General features: G+C 38.4%; 3 protein-coding genes, 2 long non-coding RNA genes and 2 pseudogenes across 5 annotated transcripts; 4 read left to right on the forward strand and 3 right to left on the reverse strand.

Moving 5' to 3' along the window:
* Nucleotides 1–212: 212 nt before the first annotated feature.
* Nucleotides 213–1,972, forward strand: LOC139783545 (putative nuclease HARBI1; annotated as a pseudogene).
* LOC139783546 (uncharacterized) lies at nucleotides 1,884–3,543 on the reverse strand. Its single transcript, XM_071722715.1, has 4 exons — nucleotides 3,539–3,543; nucleotides 3,259–3,466; nucleotides 2,779–2,979; nucleotides 1,884–2,697 (listed from the first exon to the last, which is right to left on the reverse strand). The coding sequence occupies exons 1-4, from the start codon at nucleotides 3,541–3,543 to the stop codon at nucleotides 2,317–2,319; spliced, it is 795 nt and encodes a 264-aa protein (XP_071578816.1). The 3' UTR covers nucleotides 1,884–2,316.
* A 2,317-nt stretch (nucleotides 3,544–5,860) lies between these two features.
* Nucleotides 5,861–6,462, reverse strand: LOC139783553 (uncharacterized). Its single transcript, XR_011721312.1, has 3 exons — nucleotides 6,167–6,462; nucleotides 5,958–6,081; nucleotides 5,861–5,885 (listed from the first exon to the last, which is right to left on the reverse strand). It is a non-coding gene; the product is annotated as an uncharacterized lncRNA (long non-coding RNA).
* A 311-nt stretch (nucleotides 6,463–6,773) lies between these two features.
* On the forward strand, nucleotides 6,774–7,594 carry LOC139783537 (uncharacterized). The gene is made up of 3 exons (XR_011721310.1): nucleotides 6,774–6,863; nucleotides 7,169–7,301; nucleotides 7,389–7,594. It is a non-coding gene; the product is annotated as an uncharacterized lncRNA (long non-coding RNA).
* Nucleotides 7,595–9,384: 1,790 nt separating this feature from the next.
* Nucleotides 9,385–10,620, reverse strand: LOC139783538 (uncharacterized; annotated as a pseudogene).
* A 517-nt stretch (nucleotides 10,621–11,137) lies between these two features.
* LOC139783547 (uncharacterized) lies at nucleotides 11,138–12,449 on the forward strand. The gene is made up of 4 exons (XM_071722716.1): nucleotides 11,138–11,203; nucleotides 11,595–11,777; nucleotides 11,898–12,092; nucleotides 12,168–12,449. Exons 1-4 carry the CDS (start codon nucleotides 11,138–11,140, stop codon nucleotides 12,447–12,449), a joined length of 726 nt encoding a protein of 241 aa, XP_071578817.1.
* Nucleotides 12,450–15,532: 3,083 nt separating this feature from the next.
* LOC139783548 (uncharacterized) lies at nucleotides 15,533–16,009 on the forward strand. Its single transcript, XM_071722717.1, has one exon. It carries the CDS (start codon nucleotides 15,533–15,535, stop codon nucleotides 16,007–16,009), a length of 477 nt encoding a protein of 158 aa, XP_071578818.1.
* Nucleotides 16,010–26,457: the final 10,448 nt, after the last annotated feature.

Consider the following 26,457-nt stretch of genomic DNA (forward strand, 5'->3'; position numbering starts at 1 on the left):
TGCTGGGGGGCTATTCTCGAAATAATGCGTATGCGCAAGTACTGATTTGCGAGCGCTCAAATTCAAAAGTGTATTCTCGAACCAAAAATGCGTGCGCGGACGGTAGCGCATTCGCAAATTTTCACTCGCAATGCAACGAGTGGGTAACAAGCACTCGCATCTCTAATTGCGCATACGTTCCGTTAAAAAAGAGACACATATTTGGCAAAATAATGGAGTTGATAAATCAAGCTATTGGATTAAATGAATTAGAAGCTGCCGAAATTGCTGCAGAACGGAATCCTCGTCGAATTTTTGATGAACGTGATCCGTTTGAATTAAGTGATAATAGGTTTATCAAGATATTTAGGCTATCAAAAAATGTAGTTAATGAGTTCATTGAAGATGTTTAACCTTTTATGCAGCAACCATCGAGGAAATCTGCTTTAAGCATACAAAGGAAGGTATCAAAAATTTATTTTCATAACTGCATATTATACATAATTTAACTTATTTTAATAATTTATTTATATTGTTTGCCTAGTAGATATTCTCTGCATTACGTTTTTTTGCAAGCGGTAGTTATCAAATGGATATAGGTAACAATGTGGACATTGCCGTTAGTCAGTCTTCGATATCAAGAAGTATTCACGAAGTAATTAATGCCGCTAATCAACCTAACGTAATGAAAAAGTGGATACGATTTCCTCGTACTAGAGCAGAACTTAATTATCTGCGTAATGGGTAATTCACGTTCTTATGAATGTAATGTGTGAAATATCATATATAAATATATTATATACATACAAGTAACAGAGAGACATATAAATATTTTGTATTATACATATACAGATTTTACCGGAACCACAGATTCCCAGGTGTTTATGGGTGTATTGATTGCACACATGTTGCAATATTCCCTCCCAAAATTAATGATGAGGTTTATCCGGAGCATGCATATGTTAATCGTAAATGATTGAGTGATACCACTCAATAAATGTTCAATTAGTAAGTATATTTTTTACAGCAGTAAATAATATATATTTATTCATATATATATATGTATATATATAACTCCATTTTCCTTTTTAGATATGTGATTTTCGATTAAGAATTATAAATGTAAATGTACGATTTCCGGGAAGCTCACATGATGTATATATCTGGACTAATTCGAATGCTAGACAACTAGCGGAACAAATATATGCAAGATATGGAAGAAATACTTTCTGTTTGCTCGGTATGTACAATATATTTATACAACTTTTTATTTCGTTCATACGTGTTTTCATATGTATGCTTTAAACACTCATATAATAATTGCTTCAATTTGCAGGTGATTCAGGATACCCTTTACGACCATGGTTGCTAACGCCTATTGCTAACGCACAGCCGATGACCCCAGAAGGTCGATATAATGAACGACAAATGTCGTGCCGTTCGTTGATTGAAAGGTGTAATGGCCTTTTAAAAATGAGGTTTCGTTGTTGCCTAAAGCATCGAGTATTACACTATTCTCCAGTTATAGCTTCTAAAATAATCAATACCTGTGTTGTTCTCCATAATATGTGCATAGCACATAATGTACCAGATCCGTTACCGGAAGAAGGGGATGATCTATTAGATTTTGGAATGTATGTTGATGACTGCGATATTATTCCAGAAATAAGAAATGCACGTAGGGTCAATCCAGATTTAGCAGCAGGCCGATTAGTCCAAAATCAAATAGTTAGAAACTATTTTACTTGAATTACACACAATATATACTCTTTGTAATTATTAGATAAATATATAAAATAAAAGACAGAAAATTCATTTCTTAACAATCGTTTATTTATTATTAATCAACTTTAATTTATATATTATTTAAAATTCGTTTGTATCACTGCGTATATGTATGTTTTAAGTATAATCTAAGTAAAAGTAACTCTCTCTTACATTATAACATAAACTTTTTTGTTTTAGTATTTATTTAACACCTAAGTATTTCTAGTTTTTGGTAAATATATTGGTAAATGTTCGTAATACATTTCTGTAGTATGCAAATATCACAATAAGAATGTGTACCTTGACAAATAAAAATACCGACTAGTGCCATAATTGCTAGTGACAATTTTGTAAATTAAAATTAATTACGTAAATAAAAATGAAATTAGTATGTCACACACATTACATGTAAACTTACGAATTACCGTCACACACATTACATATAAAATTACGAATGAACATAAAATGGAATGTAAAAAAAAACATTTTCTTAGAGGTAATATAATATTCTTAAAGCAAAAACCGTAGTTGAAATGAAAAACTGAAGATTATAATAACATACGAGTATAATCACATCGTGTTGCAATTATTTTTTGCACATTTCTTCGCAGCTCTTGCCATGCGCTCCTGAGCTTTGGCCGTTCTTTTCTTATATAGTATGAGGTTGTCGCAGAATTTCTTCTTCAGAGTATATGTCTTTTCTGCAACATCGGCTAAAATACGCGTAGAATCTTTTACTTCATTTACTTTTTGCCTTGAGGATGTCCGTTTCGACTTTGTCAACGTAGATGGATCGTAATTTTCAGTATTTTCGTTGTTGTTATTAATATTTGATGTTTCGATGGTTGCCTCACTTGCCTGTATAGCGGAAGTAGCTACTGAAGCTTTAATGACATTATAATAGTCATCATCAAGAAATTCTATATTTTCTGCTTCTACTGTCAAGTCATCCTACAGATATAAGTAGCAATTAATAATTCTAATTATTTATTAAACTAAGCAAATAGCATTAAAATTATTTTAATTACAAACCTCTTCGCCCAAAGTAATGTCCATACATGATTCCGAAATATCTGCATGACCCTTAGTTAATGATGCTGGAATTAAATCCAATACTTCTCGTTCATCTGGTGTAAGAACTGCACTGCACTGTGCCCCACCTCCCGTTTTACGTCGTTCCATGTTTATCCCTGCTTGCTTCGTTTTACTGCGAGAGCGATAATCTTGCCAACACTAGAAATAAATTGTTTTGTTATTAATTTCTGGAGATCGATCATGTATCTTTTGCCAAAGGGCGGATACGTGAAAAGTGAAAAGTTATTTCTTTCTATTCAACACCAATAGCCACGTGAAACTTTTCACTTTTCACGTTTCCGCCCTACGGGAAAAGTAACATGATCGCTGCCTTGGAATTAAATATTTGGTATATTTAGTAGATTGGTAAATATCCTGTAAATATAATTATGAAAAAATATATAATTATAAAAATTAGTTTATAATTATTGTAATTACCTTGCGCCATGATTTCCAATTTTTCTCGGCACCGTTGCAAGCATTCAAAATGTCGGTCACTTCTTGCCATAACTTTGCTGCATGATCGTACATAAAAGTTTTAGAAAACTTTCCCGATACTAATTCTGGATGAACTTTCATAAATTCGATGAGCAAACATCTTTGTTCTTCTGTTATATTACCGGTTCTTTTCTTTTTATCCATAGTGCTGTAAAAAATAAAAAAATGGTGCTGTTAAAAAATAGTTAAAAAAATAGAAATTTGCATACTGAATATGTACCTCATTATTTACAACCTCTATACTCAATAACATATTCCCTAAGCCACGTATGTACATCAATATAGCTTAAATAAAAAATATTAATTACCTTGATTTGAAAACGCGAGATATGTCCAGATTTAATAAAGATTATTCCCGATGCTTGATCCATACACTGAATCGGAATTTGCGCCGACCTCTTTATCAATTCGCCAGTCTGCAAAAAGGCAGTTTTTGGATTAATTTTCCAATAAAATTGCATGTCTAAATCACACTGTCTTATTTGTTGGATTAGTTTTCCACAAAATTGCACGTCTAAATCACTAAGTCTTAATATAAGTTATATTTAGCTTGTATATAGAATATAATTGTCTATCGAATTCCTACCTTGATGTCTAAAATACGTCCTTTGTATCGACACGTGCAGAGTAGTGAGCAGAGCAAAGAGGTTATACTTACAAATATCAATGTCAGTTAGGTTAATATTTACACTGTTGCCAGATGTAATTCGTGTTCGTATGCGCACGATTTCCATCTAGTTCCGAGCACTCGAATCTTTCATTCGAGAATAGCAGTTGTTGAACGTATTCGCATCGTCGACCGCTCGAATCGTGCGTATGCGCAAGTTTGCGAGTGACTCGAGAATAGGGCCCCTGATTCCCGTATCGTGTAATTTCACCCTTAGGGTGCGTCCCCATGGAGAAAGAAATAGCGGAACGGAACAGTAACGGAAAAGCTATGGTGGGGGGTTAGCCAATGAGAGTAATTCCGTCTTAATTCCGTTCCGCTATTTCGTGGCCGGGATCCCCATGGCAAAAATTTTCCGGAACGGAACAGTAACGGAACACAATTCGACGCAATTCTACGCCATTGTCGCAAACCGGCAAACATAGTCGCATAACCTGTACGCAACGTGTATTTTGTTATAATCGCTGGTAATTGTGCTTTAAAGACACTGAGAACTGCTGAGAACAGGCTCGCTAAATGTTTAATAAAAAATTCGCCTACAAAAGTATTATAATATTCTAAATCTAAAGTATATCAATTAATTCACACGACATGGTAAAGTATTCATTATATATGTATTTTATCTACCAACAAGGTGTATGTATAACAACTAATATATTTATATATTTTAATTTTTTAGGAACAATATAAGTGTGGGTATTGCAGTTGGATATTAAAACATGACCAACTTGAACAGCATTCTTGCTTTGCGAACAATCTACATTCATTAATAATGGATAATGAAAGAAGACTTTTCATAACAGGTAATAAAAATTTCTAAAATTATATTGTTAATAAATTGTTTAAATTACTTTACTAATAAATTGTTATTGCAGGAAACGAGACTAACGAAACCAACGAAGATAATGTGCAAGATGAATATTGGCTGGATGAGAACTTCAACGGAACTAACGAAGACAATGTGCAAGATAAAGATAGGCTGGATGAGGACCTTAACGAAACTAACGAAGACAATGTGCAAGATAAAGATAGGCTGGATGAGGATCTTAACGAAACTAACGAAGATAATGTGCAAGATAAAGATAGGCTGGATGAGGAACTTATCTCAGCTGTAAAAAAACAGACCCGCGTTGTACGATAGTAGTTTGCCGGTGAAACAAAGAGGAAGAAAACAAAAAGATCGCTTGTGGAACGAAGTCAGTGTACATTTAAAGGGTAAAATTATTTTGTGTATCTTTGCATTTTATCTATAAGCACTTTTATAGCACATTATTATGGTTACAAATTTTATGTTGTAGGCTTATATACACCAAGTGAAGCGGAAAAGAGGTGGAATTACCTACGAGATTGTTATAGAAAAGCAAAAAATGTATTCAAGAAACGACAAGCTATGCTGCAAAGAAGTGGCGCAACCGGGATACCAAAATCCGAAACAATAATGCCGTCCTTTCGTCATTATAGTGAAATGACATTTTTAAATGATACCTTGGAACATCGGCAGTAAGTAAAATAATAATTGATCAGTTAACAATTGTTGATTACCATGGTTATATTGGAGATACATATGTTATAATAATTTCTTAATATTTATTTCAGAACTGTAACTTCTTTAAAAGCAGCAATTAATAATGAACAAACATCTACACCAAATGCAAATATAAATGATTTGGATGATGTGCAATCAACTCCAGGCTCTTCTTCAATATCCGCAACATCAAAAAGTATAATTTCTGTTTGTTATTTTATTTACATGAATTAAATTTAAATAAATATTGAAATACTAATTAATATGTTTTGCTTTGTTAACAGAAAGGAAGAAATTCCAAAGTGTAGATAAATGTCTCATCCAGCCAATATTCATCTTGCACATTATCTTCGTTGGTTTCGTTAGTCTCGTTTCCTGCAATAACAATTTATTAGTAAAGTAATTTAAACAATTTATTAACAATATAATTTTAGAAATTTTTATTACCTGTTATGAAAAGTCTTCTTTCATTATCCATCACTAATGAATGTAGATTGTTCGCAAAGCAAGAATGCTGTTCAAGTTGGTCATGTTTTAATATCCAACTGCAATACCCACACTTATATTGTTCCTAAAAAATTAAAATATATAAATATATTAGTTGTTATACATACACCTTGTTGGTAGATAAAATACATATATAATGAATACTTTACCATGTCGTGTGAATTAATTGATATACTTTAGATTTAGAATATTATAATACTTTTGTAGGCGAATTTTTTATTAAACATTTAGCGAGCCTGTTCTCAGCAGTTCTCAGTGTCTTTAAAGCACAATTACCAGCGATTATAACAAAATACACGTTGCGTACAGGTTATGCGACTATGTTTGCCGGTTTGCGACAATGGCGTAGAATTGCGTGAATTGTGTTCCGTTACTGTTCCGTTCCGGAAAATTTTTGCCATGGGGATCCCGGCCACGAAATAGCGGAACGGAATTAAGACGGAATTACTCTCATTGGCTAACCCCCCACCATAGCTTTTCCGTTACTGTTCCGTTCCGCTATTTCTTTCTCCATGGGGACGCATCCTTAGGGTGCAGTCCCATTAAGCACGGATCGGAATGACGGATCGGATTCTGCTAGGAAATTCTAGTGAATTCTTGATTCCGCTATTCCTTCCGATCGGAACGCGTATATTTCCTCAATTCTGGATGGATCGGGCGGGTGTTTCTGCCCGCGCAAGTTTTAAAACGCCGTTGTATTGGAAAAATATCATCAGAGTGTGTGCTTTTATTCTGAATTGTCCCAATCCACGTGGTGTGCGTGCTGTGCATTTTAATAAGAATCTCGTACGTAACAACAAGCTAAAATTCTACAAGATGAGTACCAACAATCATGGAAAAGGGCCGGTAATAATAATTTTAAATATAGGTTATATGATTATAATTTTGTTTGTTTACCAAAGAAAACCTGAAATTGACACCTCATCTATTGACAAAATCTATGTGGAAACGTCGACAAAGCACATGGTAGCAATACTTTTTTTATATTATTGAACATTATTTGAACGCATATATGTGGTTTTTTTTCACGATGTGGTGAAACCACATTTCCATATGGTTTTCACCGCATGATTTTCAGCACATAGATTTTTTCAATACAAACAACATATCAAATATTATGCGATTCATGTTACATGTGTTCATATTTGCAGGCTGTAAAATGCGGTTACTGTGGGCGGATAATGTACGGATCCTGTGCGGAGATTGAAGCCCATAACTGCTTCAAAAGCTATGATGAATGTATCCATGTCCTCGTTGTCGACGAGAAGGGGCGTGCTACAATGAGTAATTTTATTTGCAAGCAAATATCTTTCAACATTTGTTTGCAAATATTAAATATATTCAATAAGTATATCATTTATGTATAAACAGGATTGAAGGAAGTAGGAGAAAGTACGCAGAGAGACGCACCACCTTCAGAGAGTAGCAATGAGTCTACTCCATACTCGGCAGACATCATGGATGAGATGCTCATCGATGCCGTAGAGCAGAGACCAGGTCTATGGAATCAAAAGTTGCCAGTTCAAAAGCGAAGCTCCTGTGTACGAAGAGAATTGTGGGATGAAGTCTTTAATAATCTTGGTAATATATAATCATTTTACTTTGTTTTATGTACTCATGAATGTATATTTAATCTGCACTCGCAAATGGGCTAATGTATGTTTGTATTCGTGTAAGCGAGCTGTAGCGGGATTCTATAACTCAGACAGTTTTAGTATTATATATGCGCAGGTATTATATGTATATGATAAAAAACTGCGGCAATGATATCGAAAACAGAATCCCACCTCTGAATTCATCATTTGAACTAGGGATTTTCAGGTTTTAAGGATGTAGCGTGGATGAAATCTCGATGGAAGCACCTGAGGGACTGCTATTCAAAAGCTCGTAAAAAAATGAAAGGTTACGTACGCAGCGGATCGGGTGCGGAAGCGGGACATCCGCAGAAAAGTACATTCCGCTTCTATTCAAGGATGCAATTTCTAGACGAGGCTGCACAAGAAACCCCGTACGTATAATAACTTGTCTTATATGGAGGGGTAAAAGCTATAGTGGTGTAAATTAAAATTTTTAAAATATTGACTTTGTGTGCATAGATGCAATTTATATATTGTACAGATTGCATCTATGCACACAAGTCAATATTTTAAAATTTTGATTTACACCACTTGCACTATGGTTTTTACCCCTCCATATATAGGCTTTAATATACATATAAAAATGTACATTTTTTACATATCTTTGCTGTTCAATTTTAGTACAACAAGCTCTCTACCACAGAACATATGTCGTGACGAAGATAGTGCACGGATCCTGAACGATTCGCAATTCGAGGAATGTAATGTGTCTTCTCCAAGAACTTGTAGCACGCCAGACAATCCTGAAAGAGCAGGAAGTTCAGCTGATTGTAGACCACGAGAAAAAAAAGTGAGCTAATTTTGAATAATTGATAATCGATACACGTCTCATAGATTTTCATAATTAATTGATACATCTTCATACTTTTCATAACTCTTAATAAATTGTTATATTGTGCTGATTTCTCATAGAAATTTGTTGCAGTATTGTAATAGTCTGAAATTGATCTTTTTATTGTGCATTTTCTTATATATTTTATACTCTTTTTAAATATTTTATTTATGTTTTTATTATAATTGTGTTACTTTTTTCATGGACAATCAGCTTTGTTTAACAATGTATGAAAATGTAGGAAAATTCATTACTTTGAATGCATTAAATGGAATTTTTGTGTTACAGGAAGACAGTACGACCCCGATGTGCAGGCATTGCATAACAACATATTGCAGCAGTTACTTCGCGAAAATGCGCCAAAGAAGGATGCAGTGGACAATTTCCTGGAGCAGATGGGAGATATCCTGCGTAGGTTGAGCTATCTTCGAAGAAGGCAAATGCAAGTAGAGCTGCTGCGTCTCGTTCACGGGGCAGAAGACGAAGAATTAGCGGAGGCGGAACTTCAAAGGCGATAAATTTTTTGTATTATTATTCTATTATATTTTGTACTATTATCGTTACCTTTATCTTTCTACCAATACATTATACATTACATAATAAATAAATAAAACATTTATTTATATTTTAATAAAACCTGATAAGTAGTTAATATTTGGGTCTAAAAGAAATGAATGCTTTGTTGTTACATTACATACATGTGTATGTAAAGTTCAAAACATTGAGATGTACGATTTTATATTTATTTATAATTCTTAGAAAAAAAGTAGGGTTTCTGTCTTATAATAATTAGGAATTAATCGCAAAATTTCGCAGTAACTAATCCGACGCATTTTCGCGACGATCAACGGGCGTTTTTCCATTAAGGATCACTTTTTACATAATACATGATAGAAATTTAATACTCATTGTTTAGAGCTTTTCTCCATTGCCAATCATGTGGGTTCGAAGTTTCAAAATACGTAGCAAAAGAGTCTCTAATTCGTATAGCATCAACGTTCCTTCGCGCACTGCAATTACGTTCATTTTCAATTCCGGTTGACGTTACATTTCGATCATTGCCACTTAAAACAGAATAAGTTCTTTCCGTTGGCTCTAATTGAAGTTCGTGTTTTATTAAAAAATTATGTACAGCCGTTGCACACAGCTTGAACGGCTAATTTGGCCGTTGAAACATGAGCGATAATTGGCCGACGAAAAATTCGCCACCTTGCCGCTAGTATCCCAAATGAACATTCTACAGTTCTTCGCGCCCAACTTAATCTATAATTAAAGATTTTCTTCGTAACAGTTAAGTTCCTACTTCGAGAGTATGGCCGCATCATATAAGATGTTAGCGGAAATGCTTCGTCTCCTACTAGGACGTATGGAAATTTGAATCTGCTATTATCCAAATGCCTGTCCGGAGGCAGTTGAAGTGATTTCGTATCCAATAGGCGAGCAAGGTCACTGCTAGCAAACACACCCGCATCGCTACGCCTTCCTTCCGCTCCGATGTCCACAATGCTGAAGCAAAAATTTGCATCACTCACAGCAAGTAGGTTGATGCTGTGGTTACCTTTGTAATTATAGCAGGACGAGCCACTATTCGGTGGTGCCTACAATTAACAAGAATACAATAATGTCAGATTTATTAAAAAATGTACGCAAAATGGTTGTATCAGATACATACCTGAATGATAATGTGCTTCCCATCTATAGATCCAATGCAGTTTGGAAATTGACAGATTTCCTGAAATTCGTCAGCAACCTGTTGCCAATTGTCAGCGGTGGGTTGCAGAAAAACTTTATCCTTTTTATCCTTCAAAACCTCCGACAATGCAGTGCAAGTCTCCCTTACGATTTTGGATGCTGTATTGCATGCAATACGAAATGCATACGAATGAGATGCTAAACTGTCACCGGATGCTAACCAGCGCAAAATCAGCTGCAATCTTGTACGAGCTGAAATTGGGATTCGGCAAACTTTTTCTTTCTAAATCCGTGGTCCAACTAACGTTAGCAGTTCTTCAAATACTTCCGGAGTCATTCTGAAGTAATTGAAGAACTTTTCACGATCGGTTATTTGCATTTCAACGACTAAATTGTCACTTGCACCTTGTAAATGCCTCATTTCGTGCGTAAACATTGGTCGTACCCAGAATTTCCGTTTCTTTCTCATATTTTCCAGCTTTTGCAATAAAACGATGTAACCTAAATATAGCTTTCGCACTCTATTAAACACCGGTACAGCATGCCAAGTTGGTAAATTGTTCGCCGTTCGCAGTATTTTTAACATAACTAATAAGACTGTTTTTTCATCCATCGTTATGTCACAGTATAAATTATATACTGTGGTTATGTGTTTCAAGATGTTATTTTCACACACAGCCACGTTATAAAGTTCTTCTTTTTCAATCTAGCTGTGGGCCTTTTCAATGAGTAGTGCCTCCAGCAAGCCAAAATCCAGATATGGAACGATGTCTAGATATATAATAGATGTAGAAATGAAAAGATTGTCCAAACAATACGACTTCGCCAAAAAAACGTAGTTAAAATAACAAACTCGGGTCCAGAGAGCATGTGTGCACTCCAACGTAAGTTAAAACTGTCTAATATTACAAAGTATTGTTTACATTTCTTTGACATTTTCTCTCTCAACTCAATCACGCATGTCCGTTCCGTTCCGTAAAAAGTTTCTCTACCAGTCCCATGTAGCAAAAACGGAACGGAATCTGGTTACAAAATATATTTTACTCTTACAATTCAGTATTTCAGAGTACTCGCAATAAGGTTATCGGCAAGATAATAGCACAAATTATGTATGTTATTGCTTCAGTCGCATCAAAATAACGAAATATCGAAGAATCAAGCACATTTACCTGCGACCGAAGCGAAATTCCGATCCGTTTTTGCTACAGGGGACTGGTAGAGGAAATTATTACGCAACGGAACAGGAACGGACCGCTCAATTCTAGTGAAAAATCCGATCCGTCATTCCGATCCGTGCGTAATGGGACTGCACCCTTACTCTATTGCGCCACCGCACCGACCCGGATCTAGGGACTAAATCGCGCGCGCCGTTCGAACTAACTAACTCGCTTCAGACAAGATTCATTCCTTGTACAGTTTGTCATTAAAAGTAATGCAACAAAAGCAGTTATTTTTATTGACAAAACTTTGTCAGATTCAATTACAAATGTTATTAATAAAAAATTAACCGTTTTTGTTGATGGGACGTTTGCCACTGTGCCCCAACTAAAAAATACTAATTGTCAATTGTGGACAATTGTCATTAGACACGATAATAGAGTAAGCAAAACAATTAGTTCATTAGTTTAGCCTTTAAGTAATTAGTTCCTTTAATCGCAATAGGCACTCTGTATTGTATGTAAATATATCATTAAATATAATTGCTTTTAAATTTTTCAGACATTTTCAATTGTGTATGCCATAATGGAAGGACGCACTGCACAAAATTACGTAGATGTGTTAAGGAAAGTCACGAATGTTCTGAAAATAATACCTGACACAGTAATATCTGACTTTGAAAAAGCCGAACGAAAAACTTTACACACAGTTTTTCCCAGCGCTGCAATTCTTGGCTGCTTCTTCCATTACAGTCAGGTAATAAAAAATAACAATACACTTAATTAGCATGAAATGCACGTCAATTTTAATCGTGTTAATTTCTCATTACAGGCGTTAGTACATAATGCTGACAAATATGGCATACTAAAAGGTAACGATAATGAATTGGGTTGGGGTGCAACGAAATTACTAATATCTTTGGCTTTTTTACCACACACATTAATAGAAGAAGGCTTCGAATTGATATCTAAAATTATCTTCAACGATTGCACGTATTTGCAGTCATTTTTTCATTATTATAAACAGACATGGATAAATGGTTTTAAGCCCGATTCCTTCTCTGTTTTCCAACAAGTACGTAGAACTAACAATGTCTCCGAAAGACACAAGTGAGCAAAAGTGAAAGAAAGCGGGATGGAGGGAAAGAAAGGAATTGTAAATAGAGTAAAGGAAAGAGGTAGAAGTGAAAGTTTAGATGATTTATGGAAAAGGAAGAGAGAGAAGTTAGATAAGAGCGCGGGGGAAGAAATATTCAGGAGAAGCAAGAAGACGGCAAGGTCTCCTAAATCGGAATCGGAGATAGGTGAGAGGGAGCTGAGGGAGATAATTAGCGAAATGAGAGAGGACTTCAGGAACATGAGGGAAGAGCTAAGGGAGGGCTTCAAAGAGCAGGGAAGAAGGATGAGAGATGAGATAGAGGAACTGAGAAGAGAATTCAGGGATCAGGAGAAGAGATGGAGAGAGGAGAGGGAAGAGACAAAAAAGGAGAAGGAGAAAGTGGAGGAAAGGTTAAAAAGATTGGAGGAGAAAATAGAAGGGAAAAAGGAGGAGAAAAAGGGGGAGGTAAGAAACAGAAGAGAGGAGGTGGAGGAGAGAATGAGAGAGGTGGAGAGAAAGTTGGAAAGGAAGGAGAAGAAGGAAAGAAGAAGAAATATAGTGATAAGGGGGTTGGAGGTAAGAGAAGGTGGGAGGAGGGAAGAGGCAGAAAAGTTATTGGAAGGAATAGGGGTTAAAGTGAAGGCAATAGAGTTGAAGAGAATAGGGGGGGATGCAGAAAAAGGAAGGGAAATGGTGTTGCTGAAATTGGAGAACGAGGAACAAAAGTGGGAGGTGATGGAGAAAAAGAAGAGTTTGAAGGGTAGAAAGGAGAGAATTACGGAGGATTTGACATGGGAGGAAAGAAGGGTGAATTGGAAACTGAGAGAGATAGCGAGAAGGGAGGAAAGAGAGGGAAGGAGGGCGTGGATTAAAACAGGGAGAATAAGATTAGAAAACATATGGTGGAGATGGAATGTGGAAGAGGGAGTATTAAAGGATGAAAAGGGAAATAGAAGAAGGGAGAGTGGGGGAAAGAAGGAAGAGGGGAAGGGTGATGTTGGAGGGAGGGGAATAAGAGGGGAAGAGGATATAGGGGAGGAGATAGAGAGTAGCAAGACGGAAGTCAGAAGAGACGAGGATAGGGGGAGTAGGACGAATTGGAGGATAGTGTTCTGGAATGTAGCAGGATTGGAAAATAAAGATAAGGAATTTTGGGAGGGGCTGAAGAAGGAAGATGTGATAGTCTTGGTAGAGACATGGATAGGAGAAAAGGGTTGGGAAAGAATAAGGGGAAGACTGCCAAAAGGGTACGAATGGGGAGTGCAATGGGCGAAGAGGAAGAATAAAAAAGGGAGAGCGATAGGAGGGATGGTAATGGGAATGAGAAAAGGGATAAAGGAGAAGGGAACGGAAATAGAAATTGATAGGGAGGGGTTGATAGCGGGAAAGGTTAGGATAGGTGGTGAGAACTTGAGTATTGTAGGGGTATATGCAAAGAAGGAGGGAATGGAGGAGACCATACAGGAGTTGGGACAAATAATGGAAAGAAAAGAGGAAGGAAGATTTACGATAATTGGGGGAGATTTTAATGCGAGGACAGGAAAAGAAGATGGGAGTATAGAAGAAGAGGATGGGGGAGGGCAGATGGAGGGGGGAAGAAAATCGAAGGATAAGAAGATGAATAGAGAGGGGAGGTTGCTGATAAATAGCTTAGAGGAAAGAGGATGGGAAATATTCAATGGGAATGTGAGAGGAGACGAGGAGGGGGAATTCACTTTCACAGGAGGAAGAGGGGATACGGTGATTGACTATGTAATAGGGGAAGGAGAAGTAAGAGAGAAGATCGAGAGCATGACGGTGGGGGATAGAGTGGACTCGGACCACCATCCTTTGAAAGTGGTATTAAGAAGAGGGAGCGAGGAGGAAGGCAGAGGAAGAGGGTGGAAGAAAAGAAACAGGGGGGGTTTGGAACGAGGAAGGAGTAAAGATGTTCATAAAAAAAATAGAGGAAGTTGAGGAAAGGGTGGAAGAGTTAAATAAGGAATGGGAAGAAATGGAAACAAGAATAGTAGAGGCGATAAAAGGGGTAGAAGAGAAGTTGAAGGGAAGCAAGAAGGAGAAGGTGGGGTGGTGGGATAAGGATTGTGGAGAAGCGAAGAAAGAGGCGAGAAGAAAATTGAGGGAATGTCGGAAGGAAAGAGGAGAGGGCAGTGCATACAAGAAAAAAAGGAAGGAGTTTAAGGAGCTATGTAAGAGGAAGAAGGAAGAAGAAAATTTGAGATGGGAGAGAAAAGCGGAGAAAGCAAGGAGGGAATCGGAGGTATGTGAGATAGTAAATAGGGAGAGGAGAAAAAGGAGGAGAATTGAGGAAGGGATAGAAGAGGAAGAATGGAAAGAGCACTTTATGAAGTTGTTAGGAGTAGAGGGGAGAGTGAAGATTGGGAAGGAAGGTGGGAGGGAGGAAAAGGAAGGAGAGGAGGAAGATGAGATAACCTTAGAAGAAATGAGGAGGGTAATAAGGAAGTTAAAGGACGGGAAGGCAATGGGACGGGATGGGATACCAAGTGAGGCATGGGAGCGCGAAGGGAAGGAGTTGGAGAATTGGGCATGGAGGTTTATCAACAGGATTTGGAAGGGAAGAGGATGGCCGGAAAAATGGAAGGAAGGAATAATCGCGCCAATCGTAAAAAAAAGGGGAAGGAAAAAGGGCGGAGGAGTATAGAGGGGTGACAATAATGCCGTCGCTATATAAGGTGTACACGGCAATTCTGGCAGAGAGGCTAAGAGAGGAGCTAGAGGGGAAGAGAATAGTACCGCAAAACCAGACAAAATTCAGAAGGGGAATGGGAACTATAGATAACATTTATGTGTTGAATTACTTGGTGAATAGAAGGTTGGAGAAGAAAGGGGGAAAACTGATAGCATGTTTTGTGGACCTTAAGGCGGCGTTCGACTCGGTAGATAGAGGGGTATTAATAAAAGTAATGAGAGAAAGAGGAATAAGGGAAGGGCTGGTGAGAAGGACGGAGGAGATTCTGAGGGAGACGAGAAGTAGGGTAAGGGTGGGAAACGAAATAGGGGAAGTGTTCTGGACGGGGAGGGGGGTAAGGCAGGGGTGCCCGTTGAGCCCGTTACTGTTCAACGTGATGTTAGCGAATATGGAGGAGGAAATGGGCAGAGTTAAATGGGGAGGGATAATGCTAGGAGGTAAGAGGGTATATACGTTGGCGTATGCCGATGACGTAGTGCTAATTGCAGAGGACGAGGATCAAATGAGGAGCATGCTAGAAAGATTGGAAAGTTACCTAGGTAGGAAGAGATTGGAGCTGAATGTGGAGGAAACAAAAATAATGAGGTTTAAGAAAGGCAGAGGGAGGGACTGTAAGAGAAGATGGAGATGGAAAGGAAAAGAAATAGGAGAGGTAAAGGAATTTCGGTATTTAGGTTATGTGTTTCAAAGGAACGGAGGACAGAAAGCACAGGTAAGGGAAAGGATCAAGAAGGCGGCCGCGGTGATGGGGAAAATCTGGGGGATAGGGAAGAGAAGATTTGGGAAAGACTGGGGAAAAAGATTGTGGCTGTTTGATAGACTGGTGTGGACGGTTATGGGATATGGAGCAGAAATATGGGGATAGAGAGAAAGGGAAGGAATGGAAAGATTGGAGGAAAGGTATATCAGATGGGTTTTCGGAGTAGATAGAAGAACGCCGTGGTACCTAGTTAGGGAGGAGCTGCAAAGGGAGAAGCTAAGAGGGAGGGCGGGGATGAGCGCATGGAGATTCGAGAAGAAGCTAGAGGAGGGAAAAGGAAGTGAGCTGGCGAGGCTATGTTGGGAAGAGTTGAAGGGAAGGGAGAAGGAAGGGAGAGCAGGATCAAGCTGGGAACGAGAGAGAGGAAGGTTCTTCGAAGACAGAGGAGTGGGGTTAAAAGAGCTGGAAAGGCTGAGAGAAGACGGAGACGAATGGCACCACAAGCTATTTGGAGGAGATAAGGAGACGCAAAGGAAAGAGAAATGGGAGAAGATCGAGAAATCGGAATATAATAGGTGGTACAAGGTAATAAAAGGAGAGGGTATTCCGGGATATCTGAAGAAGGGATGGGGAGAGAGCAGATAGAGAAGGGTGGGGGGTCTGGCCTGGGCGCCGAGCGAGACGGACGTGTCTCTCGGCCGCTCCGTATAAGATACTATAAGTGTTATTTAAACTTTATATTTTTGGATAAATTTTAGTATGTGGTGATTCGTGCCGTGTTTCTGTGTCGATAAATGTATAAATTTATACGGATATTTTAAGGATTGCGATTATTTTTGACAATTTAATATTTTACGTGGACATGCCCATGCGCGAAATCGTTATACGTGGCTTAGAGATAGACGGATATTCCAGCGATCCGTATGATATATCATTAACTTTTGTTATATATCACCTTCTGAGGTGTCTGTGACTTATAAAAGACATATATTATCCTATTTTTTGCTGTCTATGGTGCTGAAATTATTGATATATGTGGAGTATCTGCATATGCCACGTGTTACTATGCACGAAATTCGTCAAATTTTCTGAAGTAATTTTGGCCAGACGAAGGACCATACATAAATCTAAAAGCCCTTATGATGTGTAAGAAGGATGGTCATATAATTTTTTAGGGCTATGTGGTGAGTCCTGAGTGTTTTTTATGTGGAAATATACGTTCAATTTTAATGTCCCTTATACGTGCCGTTGAACGGCCATTTTGGAGGGATCGTGGCATGTGAGAATGAAATTCATCGTAATGGCCGTCTTTCGGGATGATCGCGGCCGGGATGCCCGTTGAGACATATGTGGCCATGTGCCTTATTGAATTTGCCCGTTAAAATGGCCGACCTTCGTGCTCTGAGTGCCCCGATCGTTCTCGTGTTAACACAATGTCGGGCTCGGCACCGCCGGGCCGATGTTTTTCCGGACTTATTGCCTGGATTGGACGTGCGTGGAGATCGGTGCCGTCGGGCCGATGTCTTGGACGTATTGTCATGGGCTGTTTTCGTCGTGTCTTGCCCCACGGGATCGGGAGTGTATGGATAATGTCAAGAATTCAAGAATTTATTATATTACCGGGTCGCTGGCTTGAATATTTTCAAGCCAGTATCCGAGATACTGTTCACCCGGGCGTATTATTCCGGGAGTGCTCCTCGTACGGAACATATTCTTCCTCGTACGTTCTTCGGCTGGACAAACTTTGCGTATTTCATAGCGTTTATTATAATGTCTGACTGTATATTTTTAATGAAAATTGTATCTACCTATTGATTTTATATACTTATATCGCTTGGATAGTATACATATCACAACATTTTGATGAGTAAGGATAGAGTCACATGTCGATAGCTATATTATTATTTTAGAATTGTATGATCTTTATCTTATAATTTTATAGCGATAAGGATGTCCTTAACAAATGGGCCTGCGAATATAAATTCTCAGTCTTGTATTGTCAAGTGAATAGTTACTATGTTCTGTGAGATGTTTATGTCTTGGTGGTGTGTATACTGTTTAATGTTTATTGCTAGTATTGAATAAAGAAATATATTAAACAATTTCCTGACAACCTCTTATTATAATGTATCGAGATTTAATTTTTTTTTTGGTCTGAAGGTGAGTGTATGCTCTCAAGAATCCTTGAGGTTAGTTTATCCTCTGCTGTGTGCTTCTTTATTGCTTGTCAAATCTGATAACTCAAATTATTTATGAATTTTACATGGAAGACTTCTAAAATGTAAACAAATTTTTCTAGTATCAAAAGTCCTTAATAAACATTTGTCGTTACTTATAAACATAGAAAATAAGTTATATGTTAAATGTCATTTCTGATATCTTAATTTATCTTTGCTTTTATTAACAGTTTTTGAGCTATACATAAACATTTTCAACAATATAAACTAATTTTGAATAAAACTACTAGCTTAATTAATACAGTTATATTTGGAACAAGGACTATAACTTAACTTAATATTAATATCCTAAATACTGCATCTTGTTGGTGATGCACTGATATTGGAGGTGGGTGATATATGTGCTATCTGATGTTTCTGGATAATACAAATTAATTAACAAATTCGTATGGAAGATATTAACAACATTATTAAACAAATCTTTAAGCATTAAATGTGCTTAAAGTCATCTTTTTTGACATTTTAACTCATTATCAATAGTCAATAGCTTTTTGAATTATATATAACATAGTTAACAATAAAATTAATATTGAATATAATAAATAGCTTAATTGAAATCTGTTATATAGAACACAGATTACAAACTAATGTTAACATCCTAAACATTGCATATCACTTATGATGCGCCGACGTCTGATGTCACTATATATTTTATATTGTTAATTTTGGAAGTCTGGAGCTTGCTGTTAGACAGATTATACTGAGTTGAAGAGGTTATGTTATACTTTGCAGTGAACATTGTATTAATGTTGTGCTTCGTTCTAGGCACGGCGAGATCTCAAATACTTTGCAGCATTAACTATACGTGAACAGCCTTATTATTACTATTACCATTATCATTACTTATTTATTTATTTATTTATGAGTTTTTATATTGTCATGCGTTGGTGCTGAATGGTATTGTTGAATATAATTACTCTGTTGCAGGATTGGATATGAATAAAAGAAGAAATAAATATAATATACAACACATTTATTAAAACTGATGATCGATTTATTTATTATTTATTGTTATGAACAATACTCTGGATCTTGCCGTTAAATGTTAAATGTTTCTATGTTCTATGTTTTATGTCCTGATGATTCACTTGCACAACACATATATACCTATTTTTCCTTTCTCACATTTATAAACAATTATTACGGTAGGTGACTATTTATCACTTAATATTATTATTGCTAAACTGTATGCGTAAGGTTAGAAAGATCGCGTGTATAAGTATTCTTGAGTCTATGCCAACTCACTTGACACAGATGGTAAACTTCTTGTGATCTAGGGATTTATTATCATTTTATTTTATTTTATTTCAACAATTTAGACTCAAGATATACAAAGTTTTATTCTTCCATTTTGAATTTAAATGGGAAATTGTGCTTGCGCAAAATAAATGGTGTAAATATACTTGAACTAATTAGAGATATTTTATGGACAATGTGGATCTTTCTAATTTTCTGCAAAAACTTTGCGAAATTATTTATATTTTATGCTATAGCTTGTCCAAATTGTGGATTTTTGCGACAGTTCTTTGTTAAACAAAGTATGACTTATTTTTCGAGTATAACTTCATGAGATTGAATAATGATTTATTTTGTATACAATGTTGTAAATAAGCTAAGAACAAATTAGTTATTTTTCTCAGGGATATTTGTATACCGAAAGAGTATGATTTGGATATATTTGTATAACTTGATAGAAGTAATTCTTTATGTATGGGCTCTTGTGAGCAATTCTGATTTTCTTGCGTATTGCTCATCTTCTGCGCAAGTCTATCTACGGTATAGCTGTACACCAAGCTATAGGATGCGCAATTGGGCGGTGCGTATTCCGTCTAGAGCTGTCCATTGTTATGCGCCTGGACAACGCATATCAATTATGCTGTCCTAGGGGAAGGTCACCCCGATAAAAAACCATAACAAATGGCTATGAACAAGGATAATGAGACTCCACTGTCGCTGGTTTCGGATCCCAGTGACCGGCAGGTCATCTAGAATATCCTATTGACTCATGCATTCCATCAATATGCTGGAATAATACGCAATATAATTAAGTATAAATCGCAGTGTAAGTAAATAGAGAACGCAAGGTAATTTAAAGTAACACACAAGTAATTGAATAATACACGCAAGTAATTAAATAATGCACTCAAGTAATTGAATAATACACGCAAGTAATGGAATAATACACGCAAGTAATTGAATAATACACGCAAGTGATTGAATAATACACGCAAGTAATTGAATAATACACGCAAGGTATTGAATAATACACGCAAGTAATTGAATAATACACGCAAGTAATTGAATAATACACGCAAGGTATTGAATAATACACGCAAGTGATTGAATAATACACGCAAGTAATTGAATAATACACGCAAGTGATTGAATAATACACGTAAGTAATTGAATAATACACGCAAGTGATTGAATAATACACGCAAGTGATTGAATAATACACGTAAGTAATTGAATAATACACGCAAGGTATTGAATAATACACGTAAGTAATTGAATAATACACGCAAGTAATTGAATAATACACGCAAGTGATTGAATAATACACGCAAGTGATTGAATAATACACGTAAGTAATTAAATAATACACGCAAGGTATTGAATAATACACGCAAGTGATTGAATAATACACGCAAGTAATTGAATAATACACGCAAGGTATTTGTCATTAAATCGAATAGAATTTACTGGTCATCTGTAATATGTAAATTAAGACCACGTTAATGTAAATCGTACTGACCTTGCTCGACATTATTAATGGCAACGTTTTAAAGTTATGCGAAGTAAATCGTTAACTCACGGTACGATGGTTGCAACCACGATATCATTACTCAAGAGAATCTAATTATACTGAGCTCAGTTCAATATCAAAACGGCTTGTATTAACAATCCGTTCGTGCACACGTGAAGGAAGTATTCCTCACTTTGTCCGTTCGACAATTCTGCAATCAAAGATCGTCAGACGAGGAACATTAGTTCACCATCCGATGCTAAACCGTACGTTAGCTATTGTATCTACGATCAATGAATGGCAGAGTGCATAGGAAATTACCTTGTTGTTGAGGCTTTCCATTTTTCCGACCGATGGTCTTTCTAATGATAGTCGTGAGGACTAAGCCCATTAATCGGGCATTTCGATTGTAACCAAGTGGCTATGTCGTCCTTCTCGGCGATAATGGCGATTGAGCCATGCAATTATCCGTAGCGTCTTCTCACAACGTCCTTGCAGATGGGTCGATTGCAGTAGGTTGCTCTCCTGGCGTCTTCTCATAACGTCCTTGTAGACGGGCTGATTGCAACAGGTTGCTCTCCGTAAGGAAGACAAGGCAGACTTCTCCATGTACAATGAAACGCAACTAAAATACGTCTCGCTTCTTCAATCTCGTAATAGCGGAAGGCTCGAGTTTCCTAAAGACGCGTACAGGACGACTAATCGTTCTCGAATGTTCGTCTCGGTGAGCTGCACGCACGAACACGTACGCCTGCACATGCGCAGTCCCGCTATCCTACCGTCGCCACGCGATCCGTTGCTGGTGCGCTACGCCACACGCGCCGCTTTCGCGCGCGATTTTATGAATACAGCGACGCCGCTGCATCGCCGCATAGGCTACCCTCTGTGACAGCTTGACCGTACTATTTTTACAACTAGATTAACCGACTAGATGCCGCATACAACACAATCTCTCCTCGTCTCTTTTTACCCGTTTCTAACAATATTTAAGAACTTAAAAATTCTTGGCCTCAAGATATCCTGGCCTAAATCTGAGGCCATATTTTTTGGCCGATGTCCGCGTAACGCGGCCTTTACATTCAGAGGCGTTGAAGTCCCCATATCCAAGTACTTGAAGTACCTTGGGGTGATCATAGATTCTGGGTGGACCTTCGCTAGGCACATAAAGTATGCAGCGGAAAAGGTATCTCGAGTCAGCAGGGCGTTGTGTGGCATCTTGCCGAACCTGCGCGGGCCAATTGAGAGCAAGCGCAGGCTGTATTATAGTGTCGTCCTCTCTGTAGCACTTTATGCTGCACCCATCTGGAGCCAGGCCCTTTCCTCAGAAAATATTCAGAGGATCATGAGGAGGGCACTTAGACTGTCAGCCCTGCGTACCACTATGGCATACCGGACCGTGTCATATGAGGCTGCAACTCTGTTGGCAAGGATTCCTCCGCTTCATTTATATGCGGATTATTTACAACGCACGTACCTTCGTTTGCGTGAATTGAAGGAGAATGGAAGGTTCACTGTCGACTCTCCATCAGAGGTGAGGGAATCTGAGTGGTCCGTTCTGCGGGATAAATGGCTGGAGCACATCAGCGATAACAGTTTGCCTGGTAGACGAACACGAGAGGCGATTTCTCCGTCCTTTGATCTGTGGCTGGATCGTCGTTCGGGTTTCTTGTCTTTTCGTATCACGCAGCTTCTTACGGGTCATGGCTGCTTTGGATCCTTCTTATATCGAATCGGCAAGGAAGAGACGTCAATCTGCAGATACTGTTCTTCCGCTGAAGATACTCCAGAACATACTCTGGCATTGTGCCCGTTCTGGGGCTGTGAGCGTGGTGAATTGACGGCGGTTATTGGGCAGGACTTTTCGTTGGCGGTTGTTGTTAACCGGATTTGCAAATCGCAAGAGGCATGGCGGGCCTTCTCGGTTTTTGCGGAGCGTGTCCTCTGCCGTAAGGAAGAGGATGAGCGAGTTAGGCAGCGAGGTCCTTTGGACCCTGATATTGTAAATACTGTAATTATTGATGATGTATAGTTATCTTTAGGTTAGGTTGTGACCGGAACAACGAATGGAATTATAAAAATTAATATTTAGCCACTTACTACTTGGGTTTAGTTTACGGTCGCCACTGTATTTTCAGGCATCAATACAGAAAGCCATGATAACTGCGTTGCCCCGTCCTTCTCAGCAATATGGCTGCCGTTTCTACGTCGCGGACGTCCTCAAGGCCATCGGCCACGCCCTTGTTAAGCGAAGCGTAATCTACGATTTCTCGGATAGGATATTCACTGGGGTCGCGAATGAATATTTGTTTTGTTTATTATAAACAATAACAATTTATTAAAAATTAGATTGTACAGCAATCTCTCTTAGCGCGCGTGTTCGCTCGATTGCGTGGAATTACGTCGAGTTTTTCCCGAAACGCCGCTTTCTCGGTTAATGCGGATCTTAATGATCAATATAAGCGCAATAGAAATTTCCCGTATCACGCACTCACTGTCTCTAACAATAACTCAATCACGCTACTGACGCTAGCGGATAACGGGATAAGAACGCCTTTTTCGATTTGTATGACGCAACAGGTATGCACGTGTTAACGTCTCGAAAGTTCGCGACGGACTGTCCGGGAGGAACGGGTCGAGTTCTCCCACCTTAGACTCACGCATGCGCCGAGTCCTCATTTTAGGCGCGCAACCTTTGCATTGGCGGTACATACTTTAGGGTGTAGATGGTACGATTCCATCTGCACTTCGCTAGCCGAGTCGCTCTTGTGACTTGGCACCTTATCATGAGATGCTACACTAAAGTGCAACGGCGTGACTTGGCTTTCGCGCTCGCGTGAACCAAACACGTCGCTGCACGCAAACTTCGCGCAAGCGAACCAAAAGTCACTCGACTTGCATCGAGTGACTCTCAACGTCACAACAGACGAATCCTATGAAATCAGGTAAGTATTAATTTCCTCTTTCTTTCAGGTACCCGGGATCGCTATGGAATCGTCTCATCTAATCACCGGAGTCGGTGTAATAAAAGGTAAGTATAAAAGGTAAGTATAACGCGGCTTAATATTACCGCACGCATAATCATATAATAATGAATTCTTAAATCGACAGGGAATAATGTGATAGTATTGAAAACATGAATATAATATCAAATTGGCTGAATGCCGTCTAAAAGTGTAGAAAGTTTACAAAAGTGTAATAAAGTGTAACTGAATATAATGAAAATCAATGCAATATGCAATGTTAAATAAATCTTTGCCTGGAATGACTCCATTTGGCTGTTCTCTTTTCCGTGAGATGTAACTGTAAATAATATCTATGAAATTCAATGAATTTAAAAAATCTGCACTCGGAGTGCTAAAAGTGTATCAAAAGTGTAATCGCCGTGGCTGGCTTATCTCGCATGCTTAGGGCCTGAGCAGAATAGCTGACTTATAATTTCAAGACAGTGTTTTATGCTTTAAATCTTTGTTTTTAGCAACGCACAATACTGTCTTGTGTCTCAAGTCTTAAACGAGTGTACAAAGTGTCAACATTGTAAGACTTGAGACACAAGACAGTATTGTGCGTTGCTCAAAACAAAGATTTAAAGCATAAAACACTGTCTTAAAATTATAAGTCAGCTATTCTGCTCAGGCCCTTATTCTAAGACGTCGAGTGTAGAAAGTGTATAAGGTGTTGCACCTTTCGGTGACTTCGTCTCGCCCGCTGAAATCTAACATGCAGGTGTAAATAGTGTAGAAAGTGTTGCACCTTTCGGTGACTTCGTCTCGCCCGCTGAAATCCATCATGCAGGTGTAAAAGGTGTCAAAAGTGTTATTAAAATGTAGGGCCTTCATCGACTCGTCTCGCACGCTGAAATTAACATGCAAGTGTAGAAAGTGTCAAAAGTGTAAACAAAGGTGTAGAGCCTTCGCTGGCTCGTCTCGCACGCTGATTCTAAGAAACAGGTGTAGGTGATGTGTAAAAGTGTAATTAAAGTGTAATCGCTTGAAATGCGTTAAATTATGTGAACCTTCGTTAAGTACTCGGGAATATGTCCCGCTCGTTGTTAATGTAATATTATAAATGAAATTAATTAATGAATATGTCGAATTATCGACGCTGGCTGGAATTATCGCAATTGAATAAAACTAAACGTTTAATAAATATCAAATAATTAGTGTGACTTGGCTGTCACTCACGGATCACTCGTGGATCGACTCCCGCTCCTAATATTAATAGGTAAAGTGTAAATAATGCGAAAAATGTAAGTATTATATCCGTGTCTGGGAAACTTGTGAATAACGGAAAAAATATGATGAATGTAACAATAATGTATTCTTTAAGCTTCATGGTGAATGCTTTACGGTAAACAATATGGTTCTGACTCTACTTTGTAAGAATAAACCAATAATAATATGCAGATTACTGCAATGGCAAATAGAATAAAAATGAATGTTAATATAATTATTTTGAATTTATCTGAGTCCATTTCAATGAATGTAATTATGTAATTTTCGTGCTTGTCACTCTGACAATTATCTGCGATTTGAGGAATCTTTACAGGTAAGTATGTTGTATGTATGTATTTAGTGTAAATGTCTTTTACAAACTTAATCTTATATTTATATAGACTAGGTGTTGGCTCGTAGCCTTTCTCGTACCCTTATAATAAAACAACTCTGTTTTGAAATAATAAAACTTCTGCACTTCGTGTGCTCCCATCTCTTTAAAACTTGTTAATAAAATAAAAAACCTGACTGTTCGTCAGTGTGCGCTTAGCGCTAATAAATCTCTATCTCTCAATAAAATTGTTCTTAAACTTATCTCATCTGAGTACATTAAATAAAAGGTATTATAGTTGCGTGTACACCTGCTGGTGCACCTGGTCTACACCTTGGATCGGTGTGCCGTCGTCGTTTGATTGCAGCTCTTGCCGCACCTCCTCCTCTGCTTGGAATATTTGGCTCCCCGGGGACGTGCTCACCACGAATGGCGTTTCTCTCGTCGCCCACAGCCTCTGGATCTCCTCGTCGTGTGTCACTGCTCGTCGGTCATGCTCGGCATCGTCCTGGATCTGCGTCAGGTTCGCCTGAGACCCTTCTGATCGCTCCTCGATCGGCTGATGCACCTGGCTCGGCTGCACCTCCTGCTCCTCCTGCACCTCGCTCGTGTTCTCGGGGTCGTGGGACATAGTCTGCGTCTCCACGAACGATTCCCGGCTTAAATCGGAAACGGGTGTTTTGACATTCGGTTCCAAGGTTAGTTTGATTGTACATATAAGACTTTGCTTGCGGCGTGCGATTCTTGCGGCGGGTGGTGGTGTTCCTTCTGGGGGTGGCTGGCGCGGGTCTTGCCCGGGTCTCGTCCCTCTTGGGGTCCGGTGCATCGCGTGAGCGATGTTCCCGGATCCCTGGGGGGGGCGGTGGGCCGTGTTTGGCCGGCGGCTGCTGTCTCCTGGACTTCTGTCTCTTGTCGCGCAGCACTTATTTTAGACTTTTTGTTTCTTCTCGGGGATGCTGTCTTGGGGTCGTGGGGTCCATCTGGGGTCGGCCGGCCGGGGCTGGTTGCTCGCTGCTTTTGGGGCTCTGGTACCATTGCTATGCAATGGTTGCTTGGAGCCTTTTGTGGCGGCCGGGGCCGGTTGGGCG

Source organism: Temnothorax nylanderi, unplaced genomic scaffold, assembly GCF_030848795.1.
Source record: "Temnothorax nylanderi isolate EJ_2023f unplaced genomic scaffold, tnyl_v1.0 TNYL_tig0513_pilon, whole genome shotgun sequence".
In the NCBI taxonomy this organism is placed as follows: Eukaryota; Metazoa; Arthropoda; class Insecta; order Hymenoptera; family Formicidae; genus Temnothorax; species Temnothorax nylanderi.

What these genes read in the sequence shown, in the direction of transcription:
- LOC139783546 (XM_071722715.1), bottom strand. An exon ending in ATTGGAAATCATGGCGCAAG is followed by an intron (nt 2,980 to 3,258) that starts GTAATTACAATA and finishes ATTTATTTCTAG; the next exon opens with TGTTGGCAAGATTATCGCTC. An exon ending in ACATTACTTTGGGCGAAGAG is followed by an intron (nt 2,698 to 2,778) that starts GTTTGTAATTAA and finishes TTATATCTGTAG; the next exon opens with GATGACTTGACAGTAGAAGC.
- LOC139783547 (XM_071722716.1), top strand. Translation starts at nt 11,138, where the DNA reads ATGTCCGTTCCGTTCCGTAAAAAGTTTCTCTACCAGTCCCATGTAGCA. An exon ending in TCATTAGACACGATAATAGA is followed by an intron (nt 11,778 to 11,897) that starts GTAAGCAAAACA and finishes TAAATTTTTCAG; the next exon opens with ACATTTTCAATTGTGTATGC. An exon ending in GCTTCTTCCATTACAGTCAG is followed by an intron (nt 12,093 to 12,167) that starts GTAATAAAAAAT and finishes TTCTCATTACAG; the next exon opens with GCGTTAGTACATAATGCTGA.
- LOC139783548 (XM_071722717.1), top strand. Translation starts at nt 15,533, where the DNA reads ATGGAGGAGGAAATGGGCAGAGTTAAATGGGGAGGGATAATGCTAGGA.